Here is a 17398-nt window from a genome sequence, read left to right on the forward strand (position 1 = left end):
AGCTCTCGGTCCGGCTGGTTATTTTCAGAGCAAATGGAGAGCACATCAGTTTTTATTAGCTTAATAAATCACCTTTGTTGTCAATCAAGCAGCAGAGAATAATTGGATATGGTTGAAGCCTTGCGTGATGGATTATAAATCATTCAAGATTAAATTAAAAGATAATGCACAAACTTAATGGTTTGTGTTTTGCAGTCTAAATTGCCTCGGAGCAGTGCTGTTTTCCAGCTTTATTGCTTGCCGTTTTTCTTTCCTCTAAAACCCCTCACATTTTACACCTTTTATAGCTCAGACAGAGCTTCACCACTGCTCTTTTACATCTGCGTTTTGTTTGTTTTACGGATTCATTTTTTGGGGGGGAATTCTCTTCATTTTTTTAATGCATTTCATTTTTTTAGATGCAGGACGTGTTTTTAGTGAGAGCACATCTGTCTACGTGTGTGTAAATGTGTGCGTGGATGGTGCACCCTCTTGTTTCATACAGATTTAAAGGAATCTGTCTTTGACTGACGCTTGCTTTCAATCTGTTCTCAGCAGATGCACAGGCCTGTACCAGCGATAATCAGAAAAAAGGCATTATTGCACAAGAGACAAGGAGGAAAAAGAGAAAAACATAAGAAAGACGACACACAGAGGCAGGCAGGAAGAGACAGGAAAGGAGCTATATCATGTACATTACGCTCCAGCCAGTGAATTTAAGTGTGTCCGTTTGCGTTGGAGCAGAGCGGGCGTTATCATAATCGCCTCCTGCCTACTTGACAGGACCTTAAAGTGATCCTGTCGTTTTATTTACACCCAGACCACTGTGTGATTTACTCCCAAACACACACGTGTGCACATACACGTACACAAACGTTCCCCCTTGCTAACTTCTCCAGCGAGCCCAGTCGAGTAGGTCGGATGACATCTTTTGATCAGAGCTGTCCAAAGAGATCAGAGCAGACTGACAGGTAATAGATACCCGGCAACTAACCAGAGTGCAATGCAAAGAGTGTGTGAACATGTGTGTTTCTGACTGTGTGCTTGTGTGCGGTGGAACTAACACAATCTTAGCAAATCTGGCTCAACATGCAAAAACACTGATATTACTGCACAATTGTTGCTGGCATATATTTCATTTGCAATGTCAGTATGTGTCATAACCCTCTGAAAAGTGAGCAAATTGCCTTGATTTCTTTCAAAAAACATGGGAAGAAGGGGGAAGCTTAACAAAAATGGCCCTAAAATGAGAAAAAAAAACAGTAAAAATTACAAAAGAAATATCTGAAAATATTTTTGGAAAAAGAGTGAGAAACAAGCAAGAAAAAATAAGAAAAGTGCTAAAAACTAAATACTTTTTTTTTGTGGTGTGATTTTAAATAAATAATTAAGAGAATTGTGAATGTAGTTTTCTGGACATTTTTACCTTGCTCTTTGATAATATCTAACAACATCCCCCCAACCTCCTCCCAGTTTGTGAAACATTTCTTGCCAAGATTTCCCATGATTTCGAAAACAAAGTTAAACCAATTTTCTCAGGTTTGAGCAGTTAAAATGCAATTAACAGGCATCTGAATGCAGCACAAGAAAAGTGATGTTGATCCAGGTGTTAAAAGAATTCATTATTTTGGTCCCTTTATTGTGCATCAGGGTACTCTCTTGAGTTGTGTGTGCGGAGACGAGTGTCCACTAGTATGTGCACCCTTGCCTTCTTGTCAAGTTTGATCTCTTCTCTTGGAGAATGATGAAAAACCTGCGATAAATTTTGAGAAGGAAAAGTAAAGTTAAAACGAAAGAACTATTCTCAAAGTGAAAGAGAAGTAGCAACCCTGTGTTTGTTTTTGTGTGTGTGTGTGTTTGGTGGGCTGGAGAAGAGAGAGGCAGAAGAAGAGAGATAGATAGAGAGAAAGAGGCAGGAAATGGCATTTAGAGAGAGGAAGAACACAGGACGAGTGGGAGGTAAGGATTCAGAGAGGAGAAACAAATGGGAGATGGTGGAAATGATGGATCTCGCTCAGCCCTGCTTGGCTAACTCTGCACATCCCGCTGTTTTTTCACACACATACACAAACACACACACACACATACACACACCACACATCCCCTGGGATGAGTGCTCATGACCCTGGGTTGCCCTGTGGGCTTTGAGAGTGTGGCTGCTCCAAGTGCAAGCTATCTGAATAACAAAGGACAGGCAGAGGATCGTTTACTGACAAACAGTCGCCCACTGATAATATTTGTGTAGTGTGAGCGAGATATTGTCGCCTGTGTGTGTTGATTCACACACACATACTCACATGTTGTATTTCTATATTTATTTTTATTTATTGTCATGTTTTAAAACCCTCCATGTGTCTCCAGCACACACACACACACACACACACAGAAACACTAACACATCATCACAGTGAGCCCTGTGTTGCATATATTATGTTGTACAGGGCTTTAATTGGGCCAGCACTGAATGCTACAAAGTACTGGCACATTTGGTTTTCGTCCAACTGAATACTTTTACTACACACTGCCGGCACTTTCTAATGAATGGAGATACACATGCTGGAGTTATTGTGAATGTGGAGCAAGTTTCCTGCTCAAACATGGCAGGAGTAGCTGTGTGAGGAACTGTGTAATATGTGGTTTATTTCAGTTCGAGAGCTGCTAAATAACAGCTTATATTTCTCCAAACCTCTGTCTTTAGATGGCCTCTGCAAAGCTACTCTTAGAAAAAGGGCTACATTTTGCTTACACTGATAACTATTAGTATTATGTTTTATAAAATAGGAATGGGCTATACATATTGATATTATATTGATATTAGTAGGTCATTGTCCTCTGCAAAGTCATTGACCCCCTCTTCAAGCAAATTAATTGGCTGTCCACTGAGGAAAAATAAGAGACGAATTGCGGACTGTTATCCGCAGGTAGTAACTGTGGTGAGGTGCTTGCTTTGCATCGAGTGATGCGTAACAACTCGTGAATGTTAATAACTTACAGAAACATTGCATGCAATCGCCCACCTTCCACTTTCTCTTCCCCAACACATGCAGCAGCACTAAGTCCTACCAAAGTTGGGTTGGGCTCTAGTTGTGGTTGATTTGCATATATGGTTATCAGTCACATCATGTTGAAGCTTTGAATATCTGAAGCTAACTACAAGAAGCACTGGAGCCCCAAAATTGTTATTTGGGACATCCCCATTTGACATTGTGTTGTGAGACTAGATATAATGTTAAATTTTGGTTATCGCAATATAGGAATTGTTGTCTTTGTCCTTTCTTAAAAGCTGCATCACTACTAAGTAATGTCATTTTCTGAATTTGCTCAACTGTTCTACCTGTTCTGTTATTTGCGTTTACTACTTAATCACTACATCCTCATTACTGACAATTATTTAGCAGAAATTTCATTGTGTAAATACTTTTTTAAATCACCAATAGTCAACCATACAATATTGTCCCAATATCAATATAGGTACGTTGGTCAAAAATATTCTGATTGTCATTGCCCAAACCTATTATGAGTTAGTAATTTATCATTAAATTAGCATTTTTTGTCTACGATTGTGAATGCTATTCAGGCTGGTTTATATTCCAATTCAAGCACTGAAGTTGTGGCGAGCGTACTGTAGCCACTGCACATGTTAAAAGTTTGAAATTTTGAACTTTTAGCTGCTCTAAAAATAAATGAGCAATTTTAAATGATGTGGGAGTTGTTTTGTCTTCTTTTTATAGGGAATAAGTATTGCAAGCTGTCAAAATATAACTCAAATCAGTCTGTGAAATGCTACTATAAATAAAGGTTGTGTTCTTTTAAATTTAGCTAAACAGTGGGCCCTGACTAACATCTGGAGTTTTCCTTTGACATCACACTCAGCATTGATTCTCTGTGTGTTCTGATGGTTGTTGGAGCTTCACAGTGGTATTTGAAATGTGTTTTGGTCTATAATACACACATTCAATTCTCCTCCTGTTCATTTGATTCAATTACAATTTCATTTTTTATTGGGCTTATATGACACACTCTGTTTCTAGCAGCTAATGCACGAGTGCTGACCGAGTTATTATTTCACCTTTCATAGCATGTGTGGCATTTGTAATCTAGCAGAGGAGCACCATGTGAAATTAACCAACATTATCATGATCCAGTCACACCAGATAGAATATATGCAGCATCTATCTCCCCTTTCTTTCATTTTTTTAAATTTGTTGTGCAAAGGTTTCTGCCAAACAACAACTACAACAACAACAACAACGATGATAATGATGATAATAATACTAATAATACTAATAATAAAAATAATAATAATAATATAGATAGTGATCTTTGTGTTGTAACAATTTCTTACTTCTATAACTTATTTAACCAGCAGCTTTACAGTCAGTGAGAGGTCACATAGAGGCTCAGTGCTACTGACGACAAGAGTGTGTCAGTGTGTGTAAGAGAGAGAGAGAGAGAGAGGGAGGGAGGGAGGAAATTATTCACCTCTCATGTGTTTAGGATGCCAAGAGTTAAACAGATCTGGAAATACTGACTTGATAATTAGCTGGAATATGTTTTTTATACTTCTGAACTTTTGATACCATTTTTTTTTATAAATAACTGAATATGGCTGTGTTGAGATCAAACAAACCCACACACAAATGCTAATTTACACAGTTAAAAGTCAGTGTTTAAGTGTTGACTTTGTTTCGAAGATAAACTAATTTGAAAGGGTGCTGCATTTGATTTATACAAAATTGATCTGTTTTGCTAAATAAATACTGCACAAGTATAAATCAGCATGCACACGCACACACACACACACACACACACACACACACACACACACACACAAATACATACACACACAGGCATCATTGAGTTTGTCAGTAGCTCTCTAGCCCAGACATACAGTGTTGTATTGGCACTGTAACAGCAGCATGTAAATACAGTGTCAGCAGCTCCCCAGCTGAGTGGCATGGGGAGATGATTAGCCTGGCTAACACACTCACACACAGCAACACTCTCACACACGCACACAAACATTTCCGCATGTACACCAGCATGCTACAACAGCTTGTGTGTTTGTGAATAATGGCAGTATTTCAGTGTGTTGCGACGCTGCTGCTGCAGTCACAGACAGACACACTAACTGTTGCCACTCCAAATCTAATCTCCCCTCTCTCATCCTCCCTCTCTCTCTCTCGCTAACGCCACTGCCACTATGTGCTGTATATGCTAATATTATCTACGCTTTTTTGAAAGGCATTTTGCATATTTCGGACTATCGTGCTGTTCATTACGGCTTATCAGCATTGGGTTTCACATGGAAATAATTCATATACAGTACATACAGATACAGGCCAGAAAAATAGTACATTTTAAACAAAAATCTAACAGCTATTATTGGACTGCATTTATATAGTGCTTTTTTTTTTTTTTACCTTACTGGACAAAGTGCTTTACAATCTATTTCCCAGTCACCCATTCAGACAAAAACACAGATGATGGCGGAGTTGCCATGGTTGCCCTCAATGGGCAGGTGCTGGGGGAAACTTGGGGTTCAGCGTCTTGTTCAGGGACACTGTAAAAATGCACACAGAAGAATCAAACCACCAACCTTACCACTGCTATTGCAATTTTACAGGAAAGGCATTTTATAAATAAAGTTCAATAGAATTGAATTACAAGACGACTCATTTTACCTTATGAGCCACAGTCGCTGTAACTGATACAAAACAGGAACTTAACATTTAACTGAAGCAAGCAAGCAAGGAAACACATTTGGAGAAGAGCTTTGAGTTATTTGTTTTCATCTCAACACACTATGTCCTCATGTTATTAGAAGATACTGCTCACACACAGAAACTATAGCTACAGCATGTACAACTAAAACTACAACAGCATTTTCCGTGAATGCATATAAATTACATCAGTGAAAGCATATATGATTTTATGCATGATTTTAGTAAACATATTTCATTGTTTTATATTATTATATTATTCTCCTTATATAAATATTTTTAAAATACCCCAAAAATGTACTTTTTTATCCCAATAAACTGTTGTTTTCTTTATTTACCCAAGTAAACCTTCTGTGCCATGATCAGCTGAATCAGTCCATATGTATATATATATTTTTTTTAATTATTAATTTTATTTTATTTCATGTTTTAATTCATTGCATAGAAAATCTCTGACGGTTCCTGCAGTTTGTGTAGCTACTATCATATTGCTACTATACCCCATCTGACAAATTTCTATCACTGGGCAATCTGATGATAACATGATATGATGCAATATATTATGATGCACCATCCCAGATTTTTTATTTTTTATTTTTTTTTGTTTTTTGTTTATGTTGTAGTATCTATCGCTTTAATATCTTAACATGCATTGTGGGCAGCATTGCCCTTTGCCAATCAATAAGCAGGAGAATCATTATGACAATATTTGGATTTTTTGGTGATTTTTTTTTCATTAGTGTGATTAAGTACTTTGGTCTGATATTTAATTTATTGGACTAGAACAGACAGACTGGTCATGTGTTTGAAGCAGTTTCTTCATAGATAAAAAAAAAATCATGTCAACATACATATATGCCAATACTGTAACCAAAAATCACAAATTCTGCGACATATAGCCTATTGGAGGAATACTAAGCTTGAAACATGCTGTGTCAGTTTGTTATGGAGCAGTTGCCGTTACAATGACATTGTGACATTTCACACAGCAGAACTGCAATTGTTTTGATAATGGTTTGTTTAAAAATGTCCGAAATTTATAGTTGTAGCTTATGCTCATACTTTTTCTTCATCAAAACAAAAACAACATAGCAGTAGTATTGTATTGATTCCAATTCTGGCCTGGAATTCTGCAAGATTAGTACGATTAGTACCAAAAAAAAGTCTCTATAGGATTGTAAAGTACATTTCAAATGCCTCAAGTGATATGACAAGAATGTTGAAACATTTAGGAGACAAAAAAGCACAACTGCTATAAAGTAAACTAATTGTAATGTTGCTTTTGATCATCACAGGCGCATTCTCATTTCCTGCAGCACGATCATGGAGATTTGTGCATGACTCATTACTACAGTATGTATGTTCGACAGTGTTTCTAGCAACATGGTGTGCCAGTGGAGGAGAAATTAGTGCATCATATTGCAATGATACTGTAAATATGTTACAGGTCCGGTAAGTCATGTAGCCGGTCCAGGGAACAGCTCCATTCATCAGGCGTCTGGGTCGATGGAACACCTCTCGAGATCGATGGCACGCCTCACCAATCCCAAGGCGCTCACTGCAGACAGCCATGCCCCTTTAACCACCCTCGCTGCACGCACACACACACACACACACACACACACACACACACACACACACCCACACACACAAGCCATCCCACTAATTTGTCTGCGCATGTCAAATTGCAATAATTAAGTATTATCGATCTCAGATTCAATTAACTTCATTAATGTGGGTTGCACCAGTGATTGGGGAGGGATGAAGAAGGGTTGGGGGGGGGGATTATGGGATCTCATCAAGTGGAAACTGGCAGCATGGTGGATGCATGTAACACACAAACATGTACATCTACAGTTAAATGTGAGAAAGTTCAAATAGGGGTTGCTTTTATCTCAGACATGTCTTAAGCATTGTTTTAACAAAAATGTTTCCCTACATGAGACTGATGTGGACAGTCTGTCTCTGTCTCTCTCTCTCTCACAAACAAACACACACACACACACACACACACACACAGAAACTGCACAGTTTAAGCAGAAGTGTAAACAGGCAGCGCTGACGTGCCTGTGTGTCTGATAGGGCTGTTAAGTGGTTATATAAGCATGATAAACTGTTTCCTAACATCATAACATCTGCAGAGTGCATAAGCATTTCCTCACTTTGCGCACAAACGGAGACTTGGTTCACAAACACAATATTTTTTTTCACTTGTAAATCCAAAACGTCCATTTGCTTTTGTTTGGCTGCCTATTATTAGAATTATTTGCTATTATAGCAGCGATTTGTAATTTTGTTCAGATGTCAAGAATCATTTCCGAGCCCTTCGAGCTCTCCCGGAAACAACTGTGGCGTTTGCTAGCTCTCCTCCAAATCAGCAATCTCTCCCGGCCCCCGAAAATGAGATCAAACCGCCTCTTCCACCCTGCTGACAATTCATCTGGAACTCTTTCTCCCTCTCTCTCTTTCTCTCTACTAATTAAAAGAGCACCTGCATACCTGGTGTGTTTGGCCCGTGCTTCTTCTACTCCAGCGTATTTTATGCGAATGTGTGTGTGCGCATGTGTGTGTGTGTGTTTCTCCACACTTAACTCCTGGGTCATAGTGTTGTGAACCTTGCAGCCTGGACCTAAGCCAGTAGCCTTGGGGATCATCTCTGCACGTTCATGATTGTGTGTGCAAGTGTGTGTGTGGCCCCAGTTCTTGACTTCCTTCCAAGCCCCGCCTCCCTCCTCCTCCTCCTCCTCCTCCTTATCCTCCCTTCTCCTTCTCCTCTTCTCTCCCTAGTCTCTTCTTTTTCAACCACATTTATTCACATCTCCTGTCATCTTCTTCTGTGTTTTGCATTATAAATTATGCCGCAGCTTTATTTGACTGCATCAGCTACAACAATAAATACAATAATGGAAAAGGTGTAGATGTCTCTAAATTCATAAAATCATATGCTGTGTCAAGTTCTGGCCAAAGAAAGAGAGGGATTATAGGCTATATCAGTGATTCCCAACAATGGGGATATGTGAGATCAGAGTAACTCAGCTAATTTATGAAAAAAAAAAACAAAAAAAAACTTGTTACCCAAAAAAAAATTTTGGGGGGGAAAATAAACACATTTTTTAAAAAATGTATTCATTGTTACAATAAATAATAGGCTACTAGTGACTACAGACTCACACACACACAGCCCACAGCACACACACTTTAGGTTCATTATGTGGTGTTATTGAGCAGCCCTGTCTATTAGAAATTACATTTATATACTTTTTATTTAAAGCAGCAAATAGTTTCTCAGGAAATGTAATGCAGATTGCATTATGTCTTCTTTTTTTAACATAATGAGAAAATGTTTCATATTAACATACCTGGCAAGCTAAAAAAAAGTGTTGATACTGCATATTCACTGACGTGCAATTCAGTTGTAGGCAATCTATTAATATACCAGTCAAAGTGACAACATTATTTTTTAAAACCTATTTCTTTTAAATTAACATTTATCCACTGTCACAACAGTTCCCTAAGATGTATTGTCTTGTTGCCTAAACCTGAGAAAAGAGTCTGTTCTTATTATTAAAAAGTAACCAAAATCACAATCTTCCTCTAACCTTAATCAAAATTCTGTTTTTGCCTAAACCGAAAACAGAAGTCTGGACATGAATGTAGAATACTAGTGTCATGGTCCTGCACTTTGTAGGCTCCGCATCCTTCCAAACCAGGCAACAATTTAATTGCCACAACATAATTAAGAAAGCAGCTCCTCAAAGGTCTAGTGTGTAGGATTTTCAGGGCAGCAATCAACAGGGTATTTATTTTATGACGTCACAAAACAATGCAGGCACCAGTAGTTAAACCTGAACTATCTTTGCGGCTCATTCAGTGCAAGCCATACCATAACACTGCACCAATTAAATGTCAACTATTTCCACATTTCAACATCCTCTGCCTCAAATAAGTCCAGAAATCAGTCGTGCGCTTCCTGCTCCATGTAGGTGGATGTAGCCTACACACTGAGGTTTCATTCAGCGCACACTGGTCTTGCTGGCAAACACAATTTTCTCCCTGATCCTCTGCATGTGTCTCTATACATATCACACACTTGCAGGTACACAGATGGGCACACACACATACACACACACAAACACATAGCGTGTTCTTATCACACAAAGGCAGCTAATTTGAAGCGGAGAGCGTACGTTGTGTTTTAAAGGAGATTTCACATTGATGTTTGGCCTTGATGAGAGCGCCGGGCTGCTGTGTTCGGCTGTTTCCTCAGCCAGAGCATTGTTCTCTTAAACAGCTGTCGTTTTGGCTGATTCAGAACAGATGGCATGTACATGTGGGTCTGCTCGGCTGCACGTATGTGCAGGCGGGTGGATGTGTCTCCGAGACAGGGTGGAGGAGAGAGAGAGAGAGAGAGAGTGAGAGAGAGAGAGAGGGGGAGGGGGCGGGGGGTGGGGGGAGCCGTAAGAGAGGGGTGTGTGTGTGTGTGTGTGTGTGTGTGTGTGTGTGTGTGCGCGCATGTTTTATGTCCATAAATGTTAAACCATGCAGCTGAAACAGATCAAGGTTTTAAGATAGTTGTAAATCAGTCAAGTAAAAGACAATCCTAAGTGATGTGGAATGATTACAGGTCATGTGACTAGGCAGTTTTTAAAAAAAAAAAAAAAAAATCACACATAACAGCATCAAATATAACAGAATGTGTTTGAAGTGTTTCAAATGGATCCTTTTTGTTTGACTGAGGGCTGGAGCAGACTGCATGTTCCACACACAAGTTCCTAAAATCGCCTGAAGGCAACGAGTTGTTAGACTACAACAGTTACAGTACAACTGTGTGTGTGCCTGTTTGTGTGTGTGATGGGCTCTGGGATATCTGTGTCTCTGTGCATCTGTTTGTCCCACGGTGGTGTCGTATCATCGCCAATGGCAACCAGTAGCCTGACAATGACAGAGACTCCTCTCCGTGTTGCTGCTGATGTGGTACCAGCTCATACACAAATACGCATACACACTCCTTGCAGTGCTCAGTTAGAGATGGGAGTTAGCAACACCTGAAGTGTGTTGTATGATGTAGTTGGCAGGCTGCGTAGGTATTACGTGGTGAAAGCCTGTATTTTCCGTTGTTTTCAGGCCCACATTTTCACATATCTGTCGGCATAATCTTCAGTTTTGTGTCATGATTTTACGGTGTATTATCATCATAGATATAACACAGTTTTACCATTTAACTATATTTTTGTTGTAATTTACCCTTTGTGTGTTAGATTCTGGTTGAATATGTGCTTCTGTGCCACACCCGTCCCACTGACCTGCTCGCTCTGTGTTTACATACCAGCTCAGATGAGTGATGGCCTGTTACAGAAAGGAATGCTAGGCACAAGGCCACTAACGTCCACACACACGCTCATCTTCTTTGCCAATGTAGTTGCTAAAACAAGAGTGCTGTATATGCATGGGTGTGCTTCAATTGTAATTCAGAAATCCAGGCTTAATTGCAAAATGTGAGCATGCAGCATTTCTCGTGTGATGTTGTTTTATCCCTTTGATAGACTTATTAAAAAAACAAAACATTCATAGATGTACAAAGAGGCGAGACTGCGATTTGTCTTGATACGTATTTTCTCTTTATGATTTCCATTGTATTATTCTTAAACTAGAAGGATTTGAATATAAATTGAAAGCCTCAAGCCCACTCCCCGAAGCTAAACTGTAAATAATAACTCTAAACTTTTTTCTAATCTTTGGTAATTGAAGCAAATGGGTTTTGCGGGGAGAGATTTGTTGCAGGCAAACGTACATACATTCATTTTTATTTACGAGGAGGCGAGGGCTGAGCAGTGTAATGAGTGAAAATGCATGCTTAATTTAAATGGCGAGTGTGTCTGTTAGGGAATGCATTAGAGTCTGCAGAAGAAGCGTAAGACATATTAATTGACAGACAGGAACCGCTGTCTCCGAGGTTGATACAAGTAATTTATTACTTCAGAAACGAATGCCACCGCCAGAATGTGCTTCATTAATTTCAAATTTAGTTTTAATTTCAAGCTGTTGCCCCTTGAGAAGAATAAGGTGGCAAGTTCTGTGTGAAGAGACATTTTTCCCCCTCTTCCCCCCTCCCTCTCTCTTTCCATCCTCCATCTCTCTCTCTCACTCTCTCTCTGTCTCTCTCTCTTTCTGGCTGTATCTGATTTTCTGCAGTACAGAACAAAGACCTGGGGGTGGAGAGAGAATGGAAGGGGGCGGTAACTTGATTCCAATTTGATAATAATGTCAATGTTAAAGGCAGAAGTTAGAAAAGAATTACCGCAACAGTTTATGATAGGAAATACTTGGTCTGTGAATGCCATTAAATGATTACTCCTTTTGACTAAGTGTGAAGTTGGCTTTGGCAGTATGTAACATTTCATTCCATCATACCCTCCTAAAATTTCACCTGGGTACACAATACATAATGGTATAATTGTGCAGCACTGACACTTATAATCTAATAGAAACCTACAAAATGTTAAGAAAAATAATATCCTCATGCCTATTTTCCTTATTAAACAGAGAAATAAAATTGTACACCTTTGACTTCTACTTTCTCTCAGACTCTCATCAGAAGTCTGATGTCATCATAAAACACACTTCATTCAAAACAAAAACAAACAAAATAAAACTCAGCCAAACCGTCTTCGTCACTCTTGCTAGTAATCTAGTTAGTAAGTTCACTTTTCCAGAAATCTCCAGCTCGTGTTAGGTTGAAATAAATTCTCAATTCACCAAGTTAGATGTCAAAAACATGCCGTTATGCCATACAGCCTCTGCCGTTGCTGGCCAGCTGTTAAAAGTCCTGTAACTAATCCCTCCACAGCTGCCTGTTCCACCAATAGAGACTGCAGACTGAGCTCTGGTGGTGTGTGCTGTGCACTACTTACAATGAGTTTGATAGTAATAGGAGCACCTGTATTTATGATGGTATTAAAAAACATAGCTTTTGGATTTCTAAATACCCTGGTAAAACGTAATATCGTGATGCCCCCTAAGCCTAGTGTGAATGTCAATATCTTGTATTTCTATCATTTGGCTTGGTGAGGAAAAAGAAGTGCAGCATTGTTGATCTCCATCATTAGATGTGCTGTCAGTATGATTCTAACAAATCTCTCTTTCTCTCTCTTTGTTTTTCTTCTCTCTGCCTAAGCAGCATATGTCCCTGAAGATGAGAAGGAAGCAGCCCTATTGGATGAGGACCTGGATGGAGATGACTCAGCTCAGGAAGGGGAGGAGCCTGCCGCCAAGTTCCTGTGTCAAGACAAGGACTTCCTTCTAAAGGACAGGCCAGGATCCACTGGCTTCCATGACTCCCCCAATGCTGCTGACTTTTCTGGTCAAGAGCTGGACAGTGAGTCTCACCTGAGTGAATCCAGTGACAGAATGTCTGATTTTGAGATCTCCTCACTTAAAAATGAGGATGATGTTCTCCTTTCTAAAGACCCCTCAAATGCCCTGTCCCTGTCTTCCTCGTCTGTCATGATGGCCGCTGCCAATGCTGCTGCTCCTGTAAGTGGAGATGAGGCCATATTAGCCACAACAGGGTCTGTGGCTGACAGTCTGGAGAAGATGAAGGCCATTTACACCTCCTTCCTGACCAACTCCTATTGGTCCACACTGAATCTGAACCTGAGCCAGCCTCCTGCAGAAAAACCCCCTCGCAGTCACAGCAGCAGCAGTAGTAGCAGCAGTAGCAGTAGCTGTGGAAGTGGAGGCTATGACTGGCACCAAACAGCTATGGCTAAAACCCTCCAGCAGGCCTCACAGAACCACAACAACAGACTGGGTCTAGTTCAACATCCCCCAGTGGCTGTATCTACAGCGTCTACAGAACCTAACCTCTTTAGTACCGTCCAGCTGTACCGGCAGAGCTCAAAGCTGTACGGCTCTATATTCACTGGTGCCAGCAAGTCCCGCTGTAAGGACTGCAGTGCAGCATACGATACACTTGTGGAGCTCACAGTGCACATGAATGAGACAGGCCACTACCGCGATGATAACCATGAGACAGATAGTGAGGGTACTAAACGGTGGTCAAAACCCAGAAAACGTTCCTTGCTAGAGATGGAGGGTAAGGAGGACGCACAGAAAGTTCTGAAGTGCATGTACTGTGGGCACTCCTTTGAATCCCTTCAGGATCTAAGTGTCCACATGATCAAGACAAAACACTACCAGAAAGTGCCTCTGAAAGAGCCTGTTACACCAGTGGCAGCTAAGATTATCTCCTCGGCTCGAAAGAGAGTCCCTATGGAACTAGACATCCCTAGCTCACCAGACTCTAATGGAGGCACCACACCTAAACCCACCTCCCTCAATGACTCTAATGACATACTCCAGAAGGTCACTAACCCTTACATCACACCTAACAACCGCTATGGACACCAGAACGGTGCCAGCTATGCCTGGCAGTTTGAGTCCAGGAAGTCACAGATCCTCAAATGCATGGAGTGTGGTAGTTCTCATGACACACTGCAAGAGCTTACCGCTCACATGATGGTGACTGGACACTTTATTAAAGTCACCAACTCTGCTATTAAGAAAGGCAAACCCATTATAGAGTCCTCCACCCCAACCCCTACGCCCAATTCAACAGCTGAAGAAAAGGTCCAGTCCGTTCCCCTGGCTGCCACAACCTTCTCCCCTCCACCTGCTCCGGTGCCTCCTCCAACCAGCATCTCCCCCACTGCCATGGTTGTGGAGATAAAAAAGGAGGAGAAGGAGGAGGAATGCACTAAAGAGACCATTATCAATAATGGTAATCTCAACAAGGAGAAGAAAGTAGGAGGTGAGGAGGAGGCTGAGGAGAAGTTTGATATTTCTTCAAAATACTCTTATCTGACTGAGGAGGATCTGGATGAAAGTCCAAAAGGGGGTCTTGACATTCTTAAGTCCTTGGAGAACACAGTGACCTCAGCCATCAACAAAGCCCAGAATGGAGCTCCAAGTTGGGGTGGATATCCCAGTATCCATGCAGCCTACCAGCTCCCAAATATAATGAAGCTCTCACTAGGCAACTCCGGGAAGAGCTCTCCCCTTAAGTACATGTTCCCTGGGGGTGAGATTCTCTCTCCAACTGGTAAGATCCAGCCTCTGGTCTCCCCTCCCAGTCGCCAGAACTCCCCGTTACCCAAAAACAACTTCCATGCTATGGAGGAACTAGTCAAGAAAGTGACAGAAAAAGTGGCCAAGGTAGAGGAGAAAATGAGAGAGCCCAGTGGTCTTGTGAGGGAATCTCCTTTGAGACGCACCACGCCCTCACCCTGCAACAGTGAGGCAGGGGACTCGGCCCAGGGAGAGTCGCCCAAAGAAAATAGAGCAGGAGGCTGTAAAACTCCAGAGAGTACAAGTGGAGCTGAAAAAGCAGTAAGTGATGGAAGTGGAGCCAGTCACAGAGATTCAAATGGAGATATTTCCATAAAGGAATCTGTGGAGAATGGAGTGGAGTCTGCTGCTGTGACATCCCCCCTGCCTGCTTCCCTGTGTGGCAGCACAGCTATCATCACAGACCATCCACCTCCGGAACAGCCATTCGTCAACCCTCTCAGCGCCCTGCAGTCAGTAATGAACGTCCACCTGGGGAAGGCCGCTAAGCCTGCCCTGCCCTCCCTTGACCCCATGAGCATGCTGTTCAAGATGAGCAACAGCCTGGCAGAGAAAGCAGCAGTCGCTGCTTCCACCCCACCAGCACAGACCAAAAAGCCCAGTAATGACCGCTTAGACCGTTACTTCTACCAGCAACATCTAAACAATGACCAACCCATAGACCTCACCAAAGGCAAAAATTCTGACAAAAACAGCAGTAGTAGTTCTTTGGGTTCTACAGCGCTTTCTTCTAACACCACCACCCCATCCTCAATTTCTCCCTCCTCCACTGTCACTATGACCAAAGCCTCAGCTGCAGTAGCTTCCTTTATGTCCACATCCCCTTTGAGAGAAAATGCACTGTCAGACATATCCGACATGTTGAGGAACTTGACAGAAAGTCAGACTGTCTCCAAGTCCTCCACACCTACCAGCTTGTCCGAGCGCTCCGACATTGAGGGCGTCACACAGGAGGAGACGGAAGATGTTTCACCAGCCCAGAAACGTAAAGGCCGCCAGTCCAACTGGAATCCTCAACACCTCCTCATTCTACAAGCCCAGTTTGCTTCCAGTCTGAGACAAACAAGTGATGGCAAGTACATGATGTCGGACCTGAGCCCACAGGAGAGAATGCACATCTCCCGTTTTACTGGCCTCTCAATGACAACGATATCCCACTGGTTGGCTAATGTCAAGTACCAGCTAAGGAGAACCGGTGGCACCAAGTTTTTGAAAAACTTGGATTCAGGTCACCCAGTGTTCTTCTGCAGTGACTGCGCCTCTCAGATCCGCTCACCATCCACCTACGTCAGCCACTTGGAATCCCACTTGGGCTTCCGTCTGCGGGACCTGGCCAAGCTTTCTGGGGAGCAGCTGCTCAGCCAGATTTCGCAGCAACATCATCAACAACGCCACACCAAAGGACTATCTGAAAAACTGCTCTCTAATCTTCACCCAACCAGTCACCCTTTACCCTCCTCTCTACCCACATCCCTATCCTCTTCTGTACCAATCTCCCTGCCCTCGTCCTTAACCACCTCTCTGCCCTCAACTGAATCTCCATCACCCTCCCCCGACGATGACGACAGTGGGGCAATGTACCAGTGCAAGCTCTGCAACCGGACTTTTGCGAGCAAGCATGCAGTCAAGCTTCACCTGAGCAAGACTCATGGGAAGTCCCCTGAGGACCACCTCATGTATGTGTGCGAGCTGGAGAAACAGTAGCACTGGCTGAGGACATTGCTGCGTTCTTTTGTAATGGCTCACTGTTTCTTGCTCTGTCTCTCGTAAGCCTTTCACGGACATTTCTTTCAAAGAAAAGAAAGGATTATTAACATGATGGAACTGCACAAAGATGCCATGCAACTACTGTTTTGAGTTTTGGCACATGGTTTTGAATTTTGTGTTGTAGCAGTTGTTTTTTTCCTTTTGTCGCTGTGTGAGGTAGACTCACTCTGCCCCAGGACGCTCAATTTTAGTGATCTCCTTTGACAGGAATAGAGTGACTTTTTTTCAAAATGTGCAGATGGAGGCTTTTGTCAGTGAGAAGATACAGTATATGAAGGTTTAAAAAAAGAGATTCTAAAATGAAGTGGTGTGTATTTTGAAACTTGTGTAAATGGAATTAAGTTACTTTATATTTTGACATCACTGGGATGTGATAAGCTGCATGCATAAATAAAACAGTTTAGTTAAACATTTTCTAACTAAATCTGGTGCACTTTTCATGATTTTGTTTTTCTTTTTACTTAATTTGTTTTGTGTTGTTTTGTCCACTCTCCCGCTTGTTCTTTTTTTTATTAACATTTTTTTTTTTTTTTTGTGCTGGAGTCAGCATTTAAAATTTAACCCTCTGAGTACGTCAAAGCACTTCTACACCTAAGATCCAAACACTATTTACCCAAGATTTGTGAATTATTGAAGCTATTGTGTGAATTAGACAGACAGTATGTGCATTGTATCTGCAATGCCTGCTTCCCAGACATATAGTATGTCTGGGATAATCCTAGACATGAAAACATTTTTTTAAAAAGCAGATTCTCTATTCACTGCAAGGTTTTCATCTTGGACTTAATGTTTGTTTGAGATAT

The 17398-nt window shown here is 41.4% G+C and overlaps 1 protein-coding gene across 2 annotated transcripts in view; it reads left to right on the forward strand.

The window, feature by feature from the left end:
* Positions 1–17030, forward strand: part of tshz3b (teashirt zinc finger homeobox 3b) — a 47546-nt gene extending 30516 nt beyond the window's left edge. For both annotated transcript variants that reach the window (XM_042484550.1, XM_042484542.1), the window contains one exon: positions 12880–17030. In XM_042484550.1, coding sequence (XP_042340484.1) covers positions 12880–16532 — 3653 coding nt within the window. In that variant the 3' untranslated portion in view covers positions 16533–17030. The remainder of the gene's footprint in view (positions 1–12879) is intronic.
* Positions 17031–17398: the final 368 nt, after the last annotated feature.

The sequence above is a fragment of the Plectropomus leopardus genome, chromosome 1 (genome assembly GCF_008729295.1).
Source record: "Plectropomus leopardus isolate mb chromosome 1, YSFRI_Pleo_2.0, whole genome shotgun sequence".
In the NCBI taxonomy this organism is placed as follows: Eukaryota; Metazoa; Chordata; class Actinopteri; order Perciformes; family Serranidae; genus Plectropomus; species Plectropomus leopardus.